Consider the following 20,360-nt stretch of genomic DNA (forward strand, 5'->3'; position numbering starts at 1 on the left):
GGTTTATCTTTGTAGTGTACTTTGACATCTTGTCTGTGACCATTCATTCTTGTTCAGAGGTATTAGTTATGAGTCCTATATATTGTGCAGGACAATGTTGGGAATCAAATTGTTAAATGAGATTTTCTGTAAAGCAGGTGTTGTGTCCTTTTATCTTAAAGAATCAAAGCATTTATTCATTCAAAACCTATTTAATTAGTTATGAATACGTCCATTGGTGCAACCAAGAAGTTTTCTCTGGTGGTGTCTGTAATACTAGGGAGTTGGAGGTATGGTAACCCCTTAGACCAATAGGGGGGGGGGGGTTCTGGCACCCTCCCCTGAGTTTTTTTTTGTTGAAACATTAGGTCCTAAAGTTGTTATTTTATAGTACTTCTGAACTATTAAAAGGGAGGCAAAGATCAGTTCAGGGTATATCAATTTTACGATAAAACCACTCTACTTTTAATAACCAGGAAGTATATACAGAAATAATTCAAATCTTTTGCAATAACTACAATTTATATAAAGTGTATTTAACTAAAATTAAATGAAATTATAACATTAACAAAATGGTTAGGTTTAAATCGCACATCAAGACCGAAGCAAAATGTTAATGTCTACTCTCAGACAAAAAAGTATAGATATCCAAACTCGAAAGTGAGCCACAAACCAACTAATAAAGTTTCATTAACCCTCCATCGGGCGCTAAACGGAGTTTTCCTCCGTGTATGTTTTATTATTAAAAATAGTACTACTTTTCTGATGTCGGCAGTCGTTTCCCGCAGTGTACTTCACGAGCATCTTTCGGGGAAACGAAACAATAGCCTCCCGCTTTTATTTATCAAAATGTGTCAGTATGAGGTCTACTTCCGTGCGTGACTGGACGATTCCTCCGTGAGCGCCCGATGGTGTGTTTGTAGTGCTTGGACGAAATCACCGTGAGCGCCTTATTGTGTTTAGTTTTTATGTTGTAATAATCCGTGTGCGCCTAAATGTGTGACCTGTGATGGTTTCTTTTTAAATTTTACTATATATTTTATTTGAATTTTGTGAAATGGAGAATGAGGACGAGAGACTTGTTAGTACAGTTACCAGTGTGCTAGGGAACATTTCAGTAATGATTATGGAGTGAACATTGTCGCTATAACAACCAGAAGGAAAATGTTTTGAAATTTTGTGCAGTGTGTAAAAAAATTGTTAGTAAAGAATAAATTTTTTATTTCAGAGCAATAATTGACATTACAATTGTATAATATCTCAAGAATTGAAGTAAGTTGTTTTTGTAAGAAGTTAAAAAACTAAGTTAATTTCCATACATATTTACAGAAGGTTAAACATTTTTACAATTAATTGCATTATTTCCTTAAAATTAATCATGTTGTTATTATACAATAACATTTTTTAAGATTTTGAATTTCTTATTTGGAAAATTCATTACATAAGAGTGTAATTTTTATTAAATTTCTTAAAATGAATATATTACATTGTAATTAAATCAGTATGAATATTTAAACAAATAAAAACAGTTTAAACGATTATGATATCCATTACTCGCCAACCTGGAGGAAACCTCCGTGAGCGCCTGATGGTGTTTCTAATTTTAAGCGCCCGATGGAGGGTTAACCAGAGTCATATAAAATCTACCTTCTTTATTTTTATGATTCTATGTACAATACTGTTTACTAACAATAACTGCCAGTTTTTATATTGATAACAATGAAAAAAAAACCATCTTCTGGGGCTTTTCAACCAAACTGCAAATTTGAAAATTCATAACTCAGAAACTTGTGATGTGATTCAAATGCGTATAATAGATAAATACAAGTGTACTGTATTTAATTGAGTATGCAAAGTTGTTATTAAATTACTATCTTAACTTTTATTCTTGACTGTGTAGTTCACAAAATTTGGCAATAGTCACAATATGGAACTCTTATTATCTATGCATGTCATTATCGTGAGCATATAATTTTGTAAACCACTATTTAAAACATTAGTTTTTAACACAGATTAAATTAAGGAGGTTTTGCTAATTTACCGCTACCGGCAACTGCTCATTGTAACATGCAAATTGCCAGATTGCCCAAGGCAGTGTTGCCTCGTAGTGACAATAGATGACATCAAACTAACGCAGTACAGAACTGCTTAGAGCTCTGCAACTCACTAATGTAAAAATCAATCACGTCGGGACTATTTCAAAAGATACGTACAAAGTACAAAGAGTACAAGTTACCACAGACCGGTACAGGTTACTGTTACTACAGATAGTTTTACGATACAGATACTTCATACGTTTACTACTGTTCCTGGTATGAGGTACTTGGAACTTATTTAGAAATAACAGTGACCGAAACATATCTGTCTCATTTGATGAGTACTTTATAATGCATGATTGTAAACAAGTACGAGTACATTACATTGTTACCGTCATTCCTGGGTTTAGCAGTAACAAGTACCTGTACCATTTTAGGAGTACTCTCTAATATATGATTCGAAATCAGTATGAGTAAATTTTACTTGTTTACTGAAAGTACCAGGTACAGGTAGTGTAATCACAAGAAATAGTAAGAACAAACCTCACTTTCGTAGTTGCTGCGTGATAGTAAAATTAAAATATATAGGGTTTTGAAGAAAATTGAATTATTATATGTGTATTCTTAGATTTTTTATTATATTAAAATAGTTGTAAAGTTTGAATTTATATATTTGATCATGATTGGTACTCAAAGTTTCAACATGAATTTTATTTTTAGTCGAAAACAGACTATTAGGCAATTGTTTTGAAATAAAATGCTCATGGGGAGCCTGGTCCCATTCACCCCCCCCCCCCCCCACCAATTAGTGCACTTCTGAACATGTCATAAGTACAATATTTGGATTAAAGCAATGCTTGTAAAAATAAAGAACAGTACACAAAAATAAAACATATTGACATTATTAAAAGTATTAAGTTGGTAAGAAAACAAAATACAACCTTAGTTGTATTAAGGCATTCATTTCAGGAAAAGTGTTTTTAATTTAGGCAAGTTCTTAATTTTCCTCCTTAATGTCAGTGGGCAAGGCATTATAAATTTTCACACATAGGTGATAAGGTCCTTTTTTTCTTATTCCTTGGTGTAATGCCTGCAAATTGCCAGCATCAGCACGGTCCTGCCTCTCGTTTGGTATGAGTGATAAGATCCACTGACAGTGAAGAGCTAGCTAGGATTCTTTCTGACAAAAATGCAGCATTCATAACTCACTAATACTGCAAGTGTTTCAGTTTTAAGTGATTTAAAATGGGATCTGCATTACTCTCTAGTGTCCATTTTGGTTCCTCTTATTTGCAGGAAGTTCGTTTTTTTCAAACTGGAAGTTGTTTTTTCAAAGTGCAAACCTTGTTATACTCATCCTGTTGCATGGTGTCTTGTCGAATTTAATAGGTTTGAGTGGCCTTACTTGATTAGTAAATGTTGACTGATTATGACAATTCATCATAACATCATAATACTGTGTTGTTTTGATAATTCTGTTGTTATACATTAAACAAAATTTCTATATTGTATTACTTCAACTTAGAAGCATAAATTAATTCAGAATTTAAGTAGGTATCATAATAAATGTTTTACACCAAATAAATTTGGTATTACCAGTATTTGTAGAAATTACTAGATAGTTTCATACATTCAATTTAAAAATTAAAAGCAGTTATATTTTTAATATGTATAAATTAAAGAATAAGCAAACAACATGTGCAAATACAATAGTATGTTAACAATTAAAATGTTTTCAGGGACAGAATCACTCTGAAGAAAAACTACATAAGGAGAAAGAAGACTTGCCTCAAGTAGTTTCCCAGAGTATGCCAAAACCGGTAAATCAGTTTGCAGATATTTCATTTAACTTAAAGCAATTCATCATAAACACTCGTTTGTCACAATATCAACCTTGTAATAGTTTAACCTGTAAAACATGTAAAGGATCTCATGTTAAAACATTTAGTGATATTAAAATATCAGGTGAAGATCTAAGTTATCCTCTAGGAAAAAGGTTACCTGAAACAAAAATTGTTAATGGTTCGTCAGAGTTACAACATAATAATATTTTTACGAACGGTAGTAAACTAGAACAACATGTATTACAAGATCTTGAACTTAGTATAGTTGCAGAAAATGTGAAACGTTTTACTTTAAAGAACCTTTGGGCGTAGTTGTGCTGCCTCACACTGTTTCATAATATCCTATTTAACTTTCTAAAAACCAGCTAAATACTTTGATTACTTAGTTTTGCTAAAAAGACTGGTGTAATCTAATTTTTAAAATGTTTGAAATACTTCTGGACTTATAAATAATGTTCAATATATCTCAAGTAAAATGTATATGTACCTGTAAAACAGTATAGTGTGATATGGTCTACTTTTTATGGTTGAACCTTGTATTATTATTGTTAACCATTTAATTGAGGAAAATAAAGAGTTTATTTATTGTTTAATAATACTTTTACTTTTACAATAAAACAAATTTTTTAAACTTGTTTTTTTAACCCTTTGAAACATTTACTTTAGTAAACCTCTTAAGAAAATACTCATAATAGGTATTAGTCACACTCTGAGTGCCCACATAAGTTTTTGGTTTAGGGAACAGATAAGTTGAAAATAGAAATTGTTTTTATTCTGTTCTGCTAGATTTTGAACAGTTTCAGTTAGAGAAATGACTCAGGGAGTGACCCTGGATAAATGGAAACTACTTTTCATTGTACAGTATTTTAATTTTTTGAAAATCACTCCTCAGGAGGGGACAGATTGCACCAAATTAAAAATTTTCAAATTGGAACTCTTACAATCAAAATTCTCCTACTTATACAACTTCCTCTTGCTCGTACAACAGACAATGTTCTAGGTCTAACCCAACTTGGTGCCGGAGCTTTTTGTTTGGTTTCATAGCTATTACTAACATTCTCTTTTACATCACTTGCTGCACTTTCACTCTTAGATACAGCAAAATCAGGATAAATATCAAAGTGACTTGTTGATGCTCCTTCAATGACTTCATCGTGCATAACAATTGTTTCACCACCGCCTTGATAGTTAAGTTATGATAATTAACCCTCTCCTCTACACATTAAGTAGTGCCAACGTAGTGAAATCTATTTATCCACCCGCTCAAGCAAAAGCTGTAATATTTAACCTTCATACAGAATTTAGCTTTTAAACTAAAATTATGTTTTTAGTACCATTTAAAGCTTAAAAATGTCTCTTCCAAACTAACACTGCCTAAAGTACCACAATGCATTTTAAAGGTATTTGTTAATATGATAAATAAAATATTTTTAGATTTTTCGTTTCCGTTTGTGAAGTAACTGTATTATTTTAATGTTAAAGTTGCAAGAATGCAAAGTAAAATAATTTTCAAACAGCATACGTATAACATTGACTTATATCGAAGCTATTGTAATTCACAATCTATTTCGCTGCAACCAATGTTATAACATGTTATGACAGTTTTGTAACTCGCCATGTTAGCAACAACACTAAACTATAACTGCAAATAACCATATAAAAATAGAACAGGCTTTGGGGTTTTTCTTCAGTTTCCTGTATTCCATATTTCAGTTCGTTTGGAAGAATATTGATGGATTTACATCCAGTACATGTAGGCTTGGTTTCAGAGAGATATAGTCTGTGTAATTGGTAGAGTTAAGGCCTTAGCCTGCCTTGTGTTGTATGCGTGAATGTCTTGGTATTACACATAATGTAGAGCAATGGTGGGAAGGGTTAATTTAATATGAATATTAAGTTCAGCTCTATTTAACCTTCCACTTAGTGCAGTGTCGCAAGTCTAACGTTGTACCTAGAGTACAAACAAATGTAATCTTGATGTATCTGATGTTGAAACAATGTGGAGAGTTTGTTTTGTGCTTCTTCGTCGCCAACTGTTTTGGATCTCTTCAGATGGATGTTGATTGCAGATACCTGAAGTCAAATCTGTCATAACGTATCTGTAGATTTCAGACACTGAACTAAGTAGAAGGTGAAATAGAGCTCAAGTTATCATTCGTCTTGTTGTTATTGAACATTCTGGGATTTAGCTATTATGGTGTAAATGCTTACAGCTGTTTATAGTTTCCTTTCTCCGAACACTTCCCTACAGCTCATCTTATAATCCGGACCAGCTATAATCCTCTGAGCCCTCTTCTGGAGAACAAGCACCCGCTGATGATTTTCTTTTGTTGATCCATCCCAGGCAATAATCCCATACCTCACATGGCCCTTGAATAAAGCAATATAGGCTGTTATTGTGGCTCTATTGGTGTTAATAGTTATTGAAAACAGTGCTGAGTTTAGTCTATCAATGTGATTTTGCTGTGAAATTTTAGATCTAAAATATCATTCTTTCCCTTTCCAAATGGATTTGCATTGTCTTTGATTCATTAAAAACTGGGTTATTGTTCCAACAGTAGTCCATATTAAGGTTCACTGCTGATTGATATGAGGTTTTTAAGGTGATAAGTTTATTTGTATATTTTCCACTTAGTTATTGGCAGTTAAAAGTATAGTCATCAGTGTACATTGTCAAGTTGCTGTAGAATTTAGAATATTTGGCTGATCATTAGTAAATAAAATAAACAATACAGTACCTTTTTACTAGTATCTTAGCCATTTGCGCTCGAAAGGCCACCAGCACTGGCCATACCAAGGTTGCAGACAAATCGTGTTAGTTTTGCCGTAGATTGTTCTCGCAATTCATATGGCCAGTATAGATGGCCGTGCTACTTTCATTGACAGCTCGGTGGCCATATTTGTTGTTTGCCTCCCCAGATCAGAATTATTTTTCTATTTCCTCCGTATTATTTGCATAGTAATTTAAAATTTGTAAAGAGAAATGAAAAATAATTAAAAATTTATTTTTAATAAATCTTTCTAATACAAAGATAAACACTGCGAAATTTAACTGTTATACATATATTGTTAACAAAGATATGTAAATAAATGTTATAAAGTAGGCCTTTACAGTTATGTTAATTCAACATGAACTATTTTACATTTTTCTCAGTATTTACATTTTTTCAGAATAAAACATTTAAAACTACATACATATGTGTAGTCAAAAATAGTTAGCACACGTATTTGAATCAAATGTTCTAGGTTTTATCCTTTTCATCACTTCAGTGTGTAGGTCCACTATGCGTCATCCATCTTATTTGCACAGTCAATGTTTAGAGAAGAATTAGAGGCTAATTTAAAATTTACTGCTTCAATAAAAAACTATTAGTAGTAGCTTTATTATTAAAATAAAGCTGCTCGATAGGTTTTAGCACACACCATTATAAAACAAACAAAATATTAGAAAATAACTGCTATGTTTAGTGGCCAGTGAAGCTAGCCATACAAGTTCCAAGGACAGATTATAAATACTGCCTTCAATCAAATGCATAGGATTAAACAAAAATATATTGGTTGTGACTCAAGATATAGTGTTTCCTCAGATACTCCAACAGTACCAAAATGCATCACTTAGTTCTGTTTAGTTTTGGAACCCTCTACTTGAAAGCTGTGTTGCACTGTAGAGGCACTTCAATATTCTGTACCTGGTCCTCATACAGTTATTAAATAAAATATTGCATATGAATATAAGATATGTAAAATAATTACGTGTTGTATAAGCATGTTATATTAGCCTGTCTTTAAATTTTAATCTTTCAAACTATTTAAAAATTTATAAGTATATGTATACACTTTATTTTACTTCAGTCTCAAGTAAAGTAAACTGTAAAGGTTTTATGGATCACCTTATTAATTTATTAATACTTGTAACTTATAAAAGTGAATACTGGACCTAAACATAAGATTTATACATTAATAGTACTATGTAATTGGCATGAGCTGCAGCATTTTCTCTAAATATTGCAGTAAAATATTCATAGAGCAGTTCTAGTAATTTTATTATAACTATACCTAATTTAAATTTGTATAGTAGCACCTTTTTACCATGATAAATGGATTATTTACAATAAATCAGCTTTACTTACAATTAAAATTAACTACCCATGGTGGTGCTTCTTAAACAAGTCAAACTAAAAAAGGCATTAAGAATTGACTATATTTGAAAGGTTAATAGGATTATGGGTGTTCTGCTATTGTTGTATGATACAGACTGATATCTGGTTTCTTATTAAGTGTGCATGAAAGTTAATAAATCACAAAACATGGTCCTGAACTTCAAGTGTCACATTCACTATTAAAAACTTTTTTAGTGTGTTTGTGGTAAGAATCAAATAATTACAAATAAAATAAATCAAATAGATCTGGGTATTTGCTATCCAAATTTGAGTTTCAAATTTAGTATAAGGCCAGTGGCTTCATTAGATTAATAACAATTATTACATGCAGACACTAGTTTCAAGATATGTTCAGCTTTTCTCCTTTATTTATCATCGTCCGTATTCAGTTTAGCGTCTTTCTCTCTTCTTATCCTGACTCAAGCTAGTACAGCATTTCATACTATCTAATCTTTTGAAATTAAAAACTAACATTTTAAAACTTTAAATTTGATTAAAAAACTAAAATTAACCATAGTAAAGAAATCAAGGCATATTTTAATGTGTTAAGCTATTTACACCTTTTTCTGATTGTTTATGATGTTTCATACTAAGTAAAAATTTCTGTATATCTCAAAATGCTAACTTAAGAGCTGGTTGTAGAGAAAAGACTATTTCCCCATAAGAACAATGTTAAACCTTATGCACTTTTACGGCCTTATATTTTACTGTAGCATTAAGAGAGTTGTGTCTTGTTGAAGATATTGAACACATCCAAACACTTTTTAGTTTATCTTGTTAAATTGTATTTTTTAAATATTTAAACGATGGAAGTACAAACAAGTTTAATAGTTTTTTCACGAATAATCAATATAAATATTGAAAAAAAAACTAACAAAAAGTGTTTGGAATCGTATTAGTTATATCTCTAAAACTAGACACCTTCCATAATTCTATGGCTGAAAATAAGGTCGTAAACATGCATGAGGGTTACCATCGTTCTTATGGGGCTAAAACGAAGATGGCCGCCACTACAGTCAGCTCTTAAGTATTTAAAATATAAAAAATTTCCATTGGGTGTTTTTTTGTACGTTTTACACAAATATTAACAATATATTTTTACACACCAACAAGTTTATAGTTTACATTGTATAAAAAGTTTTCACAGACACTTTTTACAGCAGGCAGTTAAAGTACTTACGGTTTTATTCTAATTAATATAATTTATTGTTTTATTATAGTTGTTTTACTAGTCTTGACATATTTTCAAGGCGTAGTGAGTTATTATCACAATATACTTTTTAAAATTCCAGCTCAGAAATCATATATGATTGACTTAAAATAAAATTCGGATGGATGTGTGATGAATTAAAAATAAAAGTCAAATTAACCACTATATCTAACATTATACATAACATAAAATGCTTAAGAATGGAACTATAGATCGAATTATTCTAAATTTTAGGCTAAAAAAGTTAAAATTATCCATGATTCATTGTATATTTATCTTTGTTTACTATTGTGTAGTATTAGTTTTAATTACTGTAAATACATTTTTCCCCATTGTAACTTGCAATTTTCTAGCTTATTTAAAAGCTTATGGAAGGAATTGTTTTGATGATGTTTTAAGTAACCAATTTTACAAACAATACATTTTATTTCATTAGTGTAATGTTTTTGAAAGGACAAGTGATTTAAAATATGTTTCAATGTATAACGTACCCAGAGTGTTAATTTACTCCCAGTAACTTACTATAAGATGTGAGCTTTAACAAAATTTAATTTTTCTTTTGAGTCATATGCTATGTTTTATTATTAAAAAATAAATATGTTTTTGAAGTATTTTGGGGTTTCTTTTTTCAACAGACCCAAAATCTCGTTTGTTTGAGGTATAAATATAAACTAATAGGAACTGAACTCTTTATAGACTTAGTTATAAATATTAAATGTTTTGACTGAAAACAATCAGAATGGAACAGAGAGTATTCATAAGGATAAGTAGATGGGAAAGGGTTTAACATATTTTAATTCAACATCAGGTATTATTTTTTTTAAATATAAAAGGTATTTCATTGTTTTTAAAGTCAAAAATTGTGGCCACCAGAGTTAAAAAACCAATTTTAGAAAATATACTAGAATGGAATGTCAAATTTAATATGTTTTCATTCTGAACTTCTAGTTTTTTAAAGTCAAAAAGTGTTTGTGTTTTTAGTCTTAAAGATTTGCACAAATAAATATGGGTTTGTTGTGAAGTAATCTAAATGTAATAAAGTAGATTTTTTGTTTATGCAGTTTTAAATTGTTTTTGATTCTTTATTTGAGTTTTTGGTAATTACTAAAAAACGGATATTGATTCTTGAAAAATAAAAAAATAAGTGTAATAGTTTTATGAAGGCAAAATTCTCAGTACTCTGGCAAATATTATTCCAGGCAAAATTATGAGGGATGAGGAGTATGGATATAAGATCAGATTGCACATCCTTATCACGTTATTACCAATCATAATATACCACTAATACCACATTATTTTAACAAATATGTGTTCTGAAAATTACTTAGGAATATTTAAAATGCAGTTAATAAATTTGCAGAATAGATTTTAGGAGTAAATTCAAAAAATAAGACTTGTAAAAATTATGCCTGCCTAAATAAATTGCTTGAAAATTTTTTTTAAGATAGTAGTTTCCTTATTGTTGAATGGACATTGTACAATTCTATTTTTTTTTTTTTTTTTTTTTACATTTACGACATATTTGTATTCACCCGTGATGTGTGTGTGTGTGTGTTTATGTATTAATCTTCAATAAGAAATAGGAATATATATATATAAAATAGTTCCTTGTTACCTAATACACTTCTTCAAGACGAAATATAATTTAGGCCTCGTCCAAGTTCTGTTTGTCAAACTAACCAGTAATCAAAAGAACTGGAAAAAGTAAAATGGGAAATCACTCAAAGCATCAAAATAGTTTTGAAAACACCTGTTAAATAATGCACATAAACAAAATGTACTAATTAATTAGAATAAACAGGGAAATGAGATGAAAATGATCCTACAACACTTTTATGTAAAAGGATTAATTACTGTTTAAGTATAAACAACTTTCAAACTATAACGTAACAAATAATATAATTTAAATTGATTGTTGCAATGTAATGTAATAAATAACACATTTTTTTAATGACAAGTAATTTTTTGAGGTTCTATGTAAAACTGCTTTGTAATGGTAAATTAATAAGTTTTTACTATTAATAAGTATTAAAATGGAAGTGGGATAGTTATTTTACTAATACTTAAAATTAACACTGCACAATCTATGATACAGTATCTTAAATAGTTTTATATGTTTGTCATTCCTTCAACATGTCTGTGTAAGACAATAGTAAGAATAACGATAATGTAAGAACACTAGGATCTTGAAGCTAGTGTTTTCTGCTGTAGAGTGATCTCCCTTGTCATAAAGGGAGAATGCAACCCCCCAGCTCGTCTTATATGTTGTTGTCATCAGTTATATAGTGTTGCAATTTTCTTATAATAATCTTCAAACTTCTCTAAATAGATTTGTGACCACTGGATATAACTTCTAAAATACCTTTAATTTTATGAAAGGTAAATTCAAAGTCATCAGAGATTTTCACCGTTAAGTCTTCATTGGCAAAAAATCTGTTGGTATTGCTGTCACTTTAATTGCCAAATCCATGCCAAATGCATGTAGGTTTAACCTGAATTTCCCTCCTTAATTTATCTCTTGTATAATAAGCTGTATGAGTATCATTTCTTAGTTTCCATTTTTTCACAGTTGGTTTATAAGAATGGTGTAATAACCATTTAGAATCACAAATGGTGATGTGTATAATTGACAAGTTAAAGGAGAATGAAATATCACCAGCAATTGTCTTTAGAACAAGACTGTTCTGTTTTAAAACTGATTTGAATGGAAGATAATATTACAATGAAATTCTGCTACAAACCAGTTGAACAGGCACAAAACTGCTTTAGAAAATGTTGGCATCATACTCAGCTTGTGTTTTTATTGCAACCTATCACATCCTCATTAATTAATCAGCTGTAATGTGTTACTTTTTTGATAAAATAACCTCCTTAGAAAATTTCTACAATCTGTTAACAGTGTGGTGTAGCAAATCGTATAGAGTTGCTTCAGTACATGTCTCAGTCACTTTAAAAGACTGTTTTGAAATAGGCAGCAGTCACTTTTAGCTTTCTGTAACAAGCTATAGTTAGAATAATCTTTAACACATTCACTGCTAAGCATTTGAGTATTAGCGAAACCCCGGTGCTAATTTTGTAAATTTGTTTAATTAGAAGATATAACTTGCAGAAGTGACATAAAAGCATATGTTTGACCTATATTTACACTTTTTTTGACATCATTATACTGCGGGATCGATGGGTCCCGTCAGCATGGACCAATGCCCATTGAACCTGAAAGTGACATTTATTACAAGAACTATTGTATTATTTAGGGGTGTACACGTAACCTTATGACTGTTGATGGTAGTACAGACAAGAAATTAGGCATTATGTTCCCAAGACTCCTAAAATTATGTAATACATTGCGGGACTGATGGGTCCCGTTGTCCTGGCTGCAGGTCTTCGTTGATTTATATATGAGTTCACACTCAAAAACAAGATAATTTTCACTGAAAGCCACTAATAGTATATCATTTTATTATTTACAACCATCCCCTCCCTTCTTTGTAGTTTTTAACACATCTTACTTACAATATGTACATCATACCAAACACTTTTTGTTATTGTGCATTTTATTGTCATGGCACTTGTTATATCACGAATTATTGGTAATGTATTACAAACTACCTCGGGGTCTCTAGATGTCCCAGCCATTGTTTATTTTGCTAACAACAATCACGAAATAATAGCAAACACAGCACTAGATGAAAACAACTATAGTTAGCTGAACCGAGAAACTATGCACACTAGAACAAAGAACGAAACCGGCCCAACACGTTCACGCTATCAGAAAGGGCCTCTTTGCAGTGCTGCCTAAACAGTGCCAAGAGCAAAACAACAATGCCCAGCGGGACCGATAGGTCCCGCGCGCACCCGTGAATGGTGCCGAGACGCTCGGGCGGGACCGAACGGTCCCGCTTAGCACTGAATGTGTTAAGTTACTTTTTGTAACTATCTCATAGTCCTGTCAAGATGTCAGCTTCCGCAAAGATTTAACGTATTATTTGTTTGAAGTTACTTTCTTAAAATTCTTTCTTCACTTTCTTTAGTTTTGTACCTCGCGCTGAAGAATTTGCAATTTGTTTTAAGTATATTCTAAGCATTTCTTTATCCAGTAATTTTTAATTCTGTCCATAGCAAGTATTAACCCATTGGGGAACGTGCCCAAGCGTCACTCATGGCGGCCAAGCGGGACTGAATAATCTTGCCCGAGCGGCACTCATGCTCTTTCTAGACGCTAACGATCTTTGTTTTTCCACTAGATTGCAGTTTTGTGCCCTTGTCTGTGCATCCTTATAAGCAATTATTCTGTTTCGATTCTTTATGTTTGCACACTGGAACCACAACTAATAGCTTGTTTCGTTACATTTTGCCGTATCAAGTTTGCACTATCATCATTAATGAGTGATTAATCAAGAAAGTGCGGTTTATATATTGTTTATTATAAAATTTCCTATGTTTAATAAAACTAAGAGCAGGAATGTAACTTGAAGTACAATAAAACTCTTTAAAGTCTTTAAAAAGTGGTTGAATATTATTAAAAGTTCAAAATTTGTTCCATCCACTGCGAAATGGTTACTAAAAATATATACATGTGGTCTCTTAAAGCTGCCTATCGCCCCTTCCCCCCCCCCCTACCAACACATTACAAAGTCCGCTGTATTAAACCTTCAGATCATTTTACCGCATCCTGTATAATAATTGCTGTATTCTTATAAGGATATTCTCTTCTTTTACAGATCCTTTAAGTTCTAATAGCATGAAACATTGTGTTATCAATAAATTATCCCTTTGTTGCAAGCAGCATACTTTTGTTCAGTTCAAAAACAGTTGCTAATCTAGTATTTGTATAGTGATGTGCTGCAAGTTTTTTTACAATTATGTTTTGTTCCACCTTTCATGCAACTTTGCAATTTTTTTTATTTTGGAAAAACCTCATGTGATGAAATTACAATTACAATCAAATTACATTTCCATAATAAACTGCGTATTTTATAATATGGAATTGTTTGTTTAGCTCTAACATTGAGCAATTGTAAATGGGTGCCATTTTTCAGATTAGATTACATTTATATACTCTATAAATAAATGTTGTCCTCATCCTAAGATAAAGAAAGAAAATAATTGTCTTTTGGTTTAAGACTTTTAAATATTTATATATTTAAGTATTTCAAAGTAGTAGTTTCATGAACCAAGTATTTTTAAATGTTACATTATTAATACTTATAAATCTATTCTATTGTATTTTTCTACAGATATACGTATTGTTATAACATTTATTATTCCATGTCTATCATTGGATGTTCAGTTTAAATTTAGTTTGTGTCATTTCTCATTTAATTTCAAAACATTCATTTTAAACAGATATAATAGAATTTTTGTATTTTTAAAATACTTTAGGTAACTACTTTGTAATAATTGATGAACGAAAAGTCACAATTCTCCAATAATTTTATTTTTAATACATGAGGCCTTTCAACATCAAAGATGCTATCATCTTTAGGTAACATTTCATTCTCTTCAGTTTAGATTGTCATTACAAATTTCTAGTTGAGATAAAATATATTATGGATAATTAATGGAAATCAAAGCAATAGATAGTTCAAAAGTTGGAATGAAATATAATTGTATTGATTGTTGAATTACAATCCAGTGATTGTGTTTTTATTTTATTTTTTCATAACCCATATTGTTAATACTCATCTTCTATAAAATAATTCAAATAATATTTAAATCAGATTATTTTGAACACCTCTCTTGCGATGAACTGCTGACTCAACATCAATATGGCTTCCTGATTGGAAAATCCACAAACACAGCACTAATCAGTATAATGGACCTTTTATTAGATCATCAAGAAGAAATATGTCAAGTGCTGTATTCTTAAATTACAGCAAAGCTTTTGAGTGCCTAGACTATAGAAATTTACGACACTAGGAGGAACATGTGGGACTGCAAAATCAAGGTGCTTCCTAACCAACATAAGCAAAACTACATGTACTAGAACAGATGTAATACATTGAAAAACCCAAAGTCAACTGTAAACTTAGACAAAACTCACAAGGAGTCCCGCAATGGTCGGTCCTGAGACCTGTTCATTTCATACTATGCACAAAACTTCCACATGACTTCCTAGCATACATGCAAGACTATAGTGAAACGCTTATATATGCTAATGACACAGTACTATTGCGTGGTACACCTAGGGCTGATCAACTTGAAATAGAAAGCTATATTAACGTAAACAGGCTACACAATACTATCACAGCAATGTTATTGTTGTGAAAGAAAGTAAAACCAAACAGCTAGTCCTGGGTAGGCAAAGCAAGAACACAGAGGACTTCCTGAAATGGAAGATGTCACAACTACAAAATACCTTGGTGTAACACTAGATGAAAAACTCTCTGGTCCGCACACATCGACTCTCTCTGTAATAAATTAAGTACAGGACTGTTTGCAATAAGATGAATGGAGAATTTACGTGACATGATGACAGCTAAAACAGCGTATCAAGCATGACCTTATAAATAATATGCCAATATGCCTTACAAAGAGTGTCTTTTAGTTGTAATTTGGAGACACTAAAAATATTTCTCTAGTGCACTCCCATATTTCGTATTATGAAATATCTGTGTATGGGGCAACCACCAAGAAAAACTTGGATATTGTTCTCAAACACAAAAAGATGAGTATTGGAATAATGAAAAAATTGAAAACAAATGATAATGTTTAAAGAGCTTGAGACTTTTACAGTATATGGATTATATATATATATGAGAGTATAAAATTTGTAAAAAATAACAGCCCTTCCATGTTAAGAGTGAGCTATAAGTACAGTACAAGATGTGGTATTACATTGGATGAACATAGACTGCAATTTTATAAGAAAAACACTAATTACATGGGAAATAAATGTTAAACTAAAATTCCATTAACAATAACTGCAGAGAAAAATAATGCAGTGTTTACAAAAAAATTGAAGTTATACTTAATTTCTTCATCTCTATAATTCATATGACGAATTTTGTCATTCTGGGTTTCAGCTGAATTTTTTTTAGACAACAGCAACAATGCAACATATCAGTTTGTGTTTATTTGTATTTATTTGTATTGTTTTTTGTATATATTAAAATTATTGTTGCTAACTTATTGTTGATTACTGAAATATTTTATTGTTATAGTTCCATAGTTTAAAAATGTTTCTTTTTAATTATTTATAATGTTAACTATTTCCGTATTTTTTAAAGTTAATCTGTGTTATGGCTAAACCTGCAATTATTGAAGCATTTGTGATTAGATTGACTATAGGATTAGAGTATTTTATCACATTATAACCTTTTAGTTTTTAAGTATATTAGTTAAGTAATTTTTATGATGCTATTCGATATATACAAAATGTATGTTCAATGAATAAAGTTATTTTCAATTCAGTTCATTGTTTGAGTCACACCTTTGATACGGGATTGCAGTCTGGGGCAGCACTACAGCTGAAAACACGCAATGCATTCTTGTTCAAAAACTGGCAATTCAAAAATCTGTATAATCTGCAGTCCACAGAACCCTGTACAGAGCCTTTTAAGAATCAAAGATTCTGACAGTGGTCAACTTGTATATTCTGAAGACAATAACTGACGTCCACATTAAGGAACCAGAAACAGCTAGGAGTGCAACCGTAAGTTCAGTAACCAAACAACTACTGCGTACTGTGAAACTATACCTATCTTGATCATGTAACAAGATATTTTTTACTTTGACTGAAAAGAACATTTTAAAAAGTTTATAAAACTAATGTTTTTTTTGGTTTAAAAGAAAACAAAAATTCAATCACTGGTTTGTAATTCAACAATCAATAAAATTATATTTTATTCCCATTAAATCCAATTCCAGTCCATACATTAATCTTATCATAACTGCAACAAAACTCCAGTAGTAACATTTATATTTAGATATACAGAGAGCAAATAAAATCAGTATCTCAGATTTAAAATGTAACTGTGATAAATAAATTACTTGGAATAGGATGCACTTCAGAATGCTATACTCAATTGGTTTACATGTGTTTACTGTTAAGTGCAACTTCTGATTTGTGAATATATACTTCATTTCACTTTCAATGTGGATTAGAAATGGATAAGAATAAAATGCAGACTATATTAGTTTTTCCTTTTTCTAAATATGGGAGCAATGAATTTCTAGAAAAGTTTGCGAGACTATTCAATCATTCAATCAATTTAAATACATTTGAATGGACTTTTTTTATTAAAAAAGTGATACAACTGAACACATTAAAACTTAAAAAAAACTCAAGTCTCAGCAACATCCAGTGGCTAGAGCTAGAAACTATGGTTTATTGCTAAAAGCACAAATACAAATACAAATATTCTTTATTTTCAAATACATTAAGTATTGAAATGGCGTCAAATAAAATCATCACAAACAGTTGTTACAATTTCAAAAATAAGCTTTTCAAATGGCAATGTTCATTGTCTTCTTTCAATAAACTCGTTAAGTGAGTAAAAAGGATTGTTAATTAGCCAGCCAGTAAGAGTAGTCTTCAGTCTTCTCCCGGTGAGGCATCTCAATTCTTCAGGTAGAAGGTTGTGCAGCTTCATGCCCATGTAGGAGGGTTTCTTTTCATATAGGGAGAGATGGTGAACTGGTAGTTGGTAACGAGTACCGTGTCTAGTATTGTAGTCATGTAGGTGTCTATTCTGCATCAGGGGTTGTCCAACAGCATACAAGATGACTTCTTTTATGTAGAGGTTTACTATTGGCATAATCTTCAGGGTTTTGAAGGCTTCTCTACAACTTTCTCTGTAGCCTAGCTCAGCTAAGGTTCTTACGGCCCTCTTTTGTAGAATCAAAACTTTCTGAAGATTACTTGCAGAAGTTCCTCCCCATATCATTAGGCCATACCTGATGTGAGTTTCAAACAAGGAATGGTAGGCAATTTTCGCAGTAGATATGTCGCTTATAGATTTTGTACGTTTGATCATATAAAGGGAGGAATTTAATTTGGAGAGAAGATTGTCTACATGCTGTGACCAGGTAAATCCCTCATCAACAATGACTCCTAAATATTTAGCTTGGGTGTTTCTTTCCACGTCGGGTATTGTTGGTACTTCATCACATCTTCTCCCAAATGCGACTTGACTAGTTTTGTCTGGATTTACCACCAAGTCATTTGAGTGGCAGTACTGATAAGCCATGTTCAAGGCTGTGAATGATCTGATATCTAGATTGTCTTTTTGTCCACTCAAGAGCAAGGTGGTATCATCAGCGTACATTGAAACTGTACAAAATTTGTCCAGGTGTTCGGGTATGTCATTTGTAAACAGTATAAATAATACTGGTCCCAAAACAGACCCCTGGGGCACTCCTCGATTTATAGGTAAAGGTCTTGATCTAGTTATTGCTGTGATTCCACTTGTTGCTTGTTTTATTTCTACTATTTGTTTTCGGTCTTTAAGATAGCTTTTAAACCACATCTTGGCTGTGCTCTTAATTCCTAATTTGTCTAATTTGTGTAATATGAGATCATGGCTCAAGCAGTCAAATGCTTTACTCAGGTCTAGGAAGAAACTAGTAACATGTTTTCCTTCCTCAAGGTTGTCAATTATGTAGTCAGCAAAATCGGTCAGGGCGGTCATGGTTGATTTTCCCTTGATGAAACCATGTTGTCTCTCAGTTAATAAATTAAACTTCTCACAGTGGTCCAAAAGCCTTCTCAGGACAACTTTTTCTAAGATTTTAGAGAAAGTTGGCAATATTGATATTGGCCTGTAATTGCCAACTTCGGTTTCAACAACATCAGTGAATTAATTTTACTGGAACTATATTAACTTTCATGAGGAAGATCTTCTTTGGAGCAGAGATTGTGATCGAATGACATCTAATCCAAATTATAAATGACTGAGAAAAGGTCAATATAACTTTCCTTTCTTGAACTTTTTTACAGTAATAAGTGCCATTTTTGTCATTGTCAAAATGTAAGAGCACAAGTAATCCTCAAGTATTAAATAATGTGTGAAATATATCCCAATTTCAATTAAATTATAGATATTTAAAACCCTACCTGTTATATCTACTGCTGTCACAAATAACGGAGTGGTCAGCATCTCAGCTTATTATTTCAGGAACCCAAAGAAGTAAATAAAACTGACAACAAAGCTTTGAACTCATAAATTTGATCTTATACAAAATTTAATTTATTTCTATTTACTCCTAATCTTCTAATTATTTTAATTTTGCCGTCTGAAGATCAGCCTTTTAAAAGCCAACAGTTACCTATATACTGAAATTTATATTTTTCTGTATGATTTGTGATTTTCTTAACACACATATTTAGAACTTAAAAATATTAAATATTTCAAAAAGATACAATATAAAAGTTTTTGATCTTGTAAGAAAAGTCTGTCTGTAAGTATAATTATGTTTGTTTTATTGAGATCTGGTGGAGAACTTTTTTTTGTATAAGAGTTGACAGTTTTTTTTAAGGATTTCTATATAAATATATAATTATAAACATTTAATTTTTCAACCAACTTTAGAAGTTCTATACTAAACTGTGCCCTGGATGCATTCAACTCATTACACACATTCCGCAGAGTTAGTATGTCTTTGATCCAACTAAAACTACAGTATTCCCTGTCTCTTGATCTGAACTAGATTAACAAGAGACAAGTATGTGCTAGAAACGGTGTGTAGAGCCTCCATGTTGGCGTCACTGTAAGTCTCCTGCAGACACAGTGCATCTGGAGGTTGAGTGAGAAAATCTAGGTTGTAGTATTTAACATGTCCAAAACCCTGTCATCGTTTCAAATAATAATTGATCAACCTACTTAAAAGTGGCAGCCAAAATGTATTGAAATAAGACTGTATTGTTTTTATGACTATTCTATGTTCAGTATCACCATATCATAAATATATAAGTAAACAAAATACAAATATTTCTCAACATGTTATTGTAATATACATTATCATATTACTAAACATTACTATCCCTACAATGTTAACATGTTTTGAATATAGAAAAATTTCCACCACTAAAATTATAAATAGTGGCACAAGGTCTTTTGACACATCAGTTTAAAGGCTGTACAAAACTGATCAACTTTCACACAGTGTATTTTTCTAAGTCTAAACATAA

General features: G+C 31.2%; 1 protein-coding gene across 2 annotated transcripts in view; it reads left to right on the top strand.

Annotated features, from left to right (window-relative positions):
- LOC124360377 overlaps window positions 1-20,360 on the top strand; it is a 114,476-nt gene that overhangs the window by 55,954 nt on the left and 38,162 nt on the right. For both annotated transcript variants that reach the window (XM_046813954.1, XM_046813955.1), the window contains one exon: window positions 3,755-3,835. In XM_046813954.1, coding sequence (XP_046669910.1) covers window positions 3,755-3,835 — 81 coding nt within the window. The remainder of the gene's footprint in view (window positions 1-3,754; window positions 3,836-20,360) is intronic.

The sequence above is a fragment of the Homalodisca vitripennis genome, chromosome 4 (genome assembly GCF_021130785.1).
Source record: "Homalodisca vitripennis isolate AUS2020 chromosome 4, UT_GWSS_2.1, whole genome shotgun sequence".
NCBI classification, from domain to species: Eukaryota; Metazoa; Arthropoda; class Insecta; order Hemiptera; family Cicadellidae; genus Homalodisca; species Homalodisca vitripennis.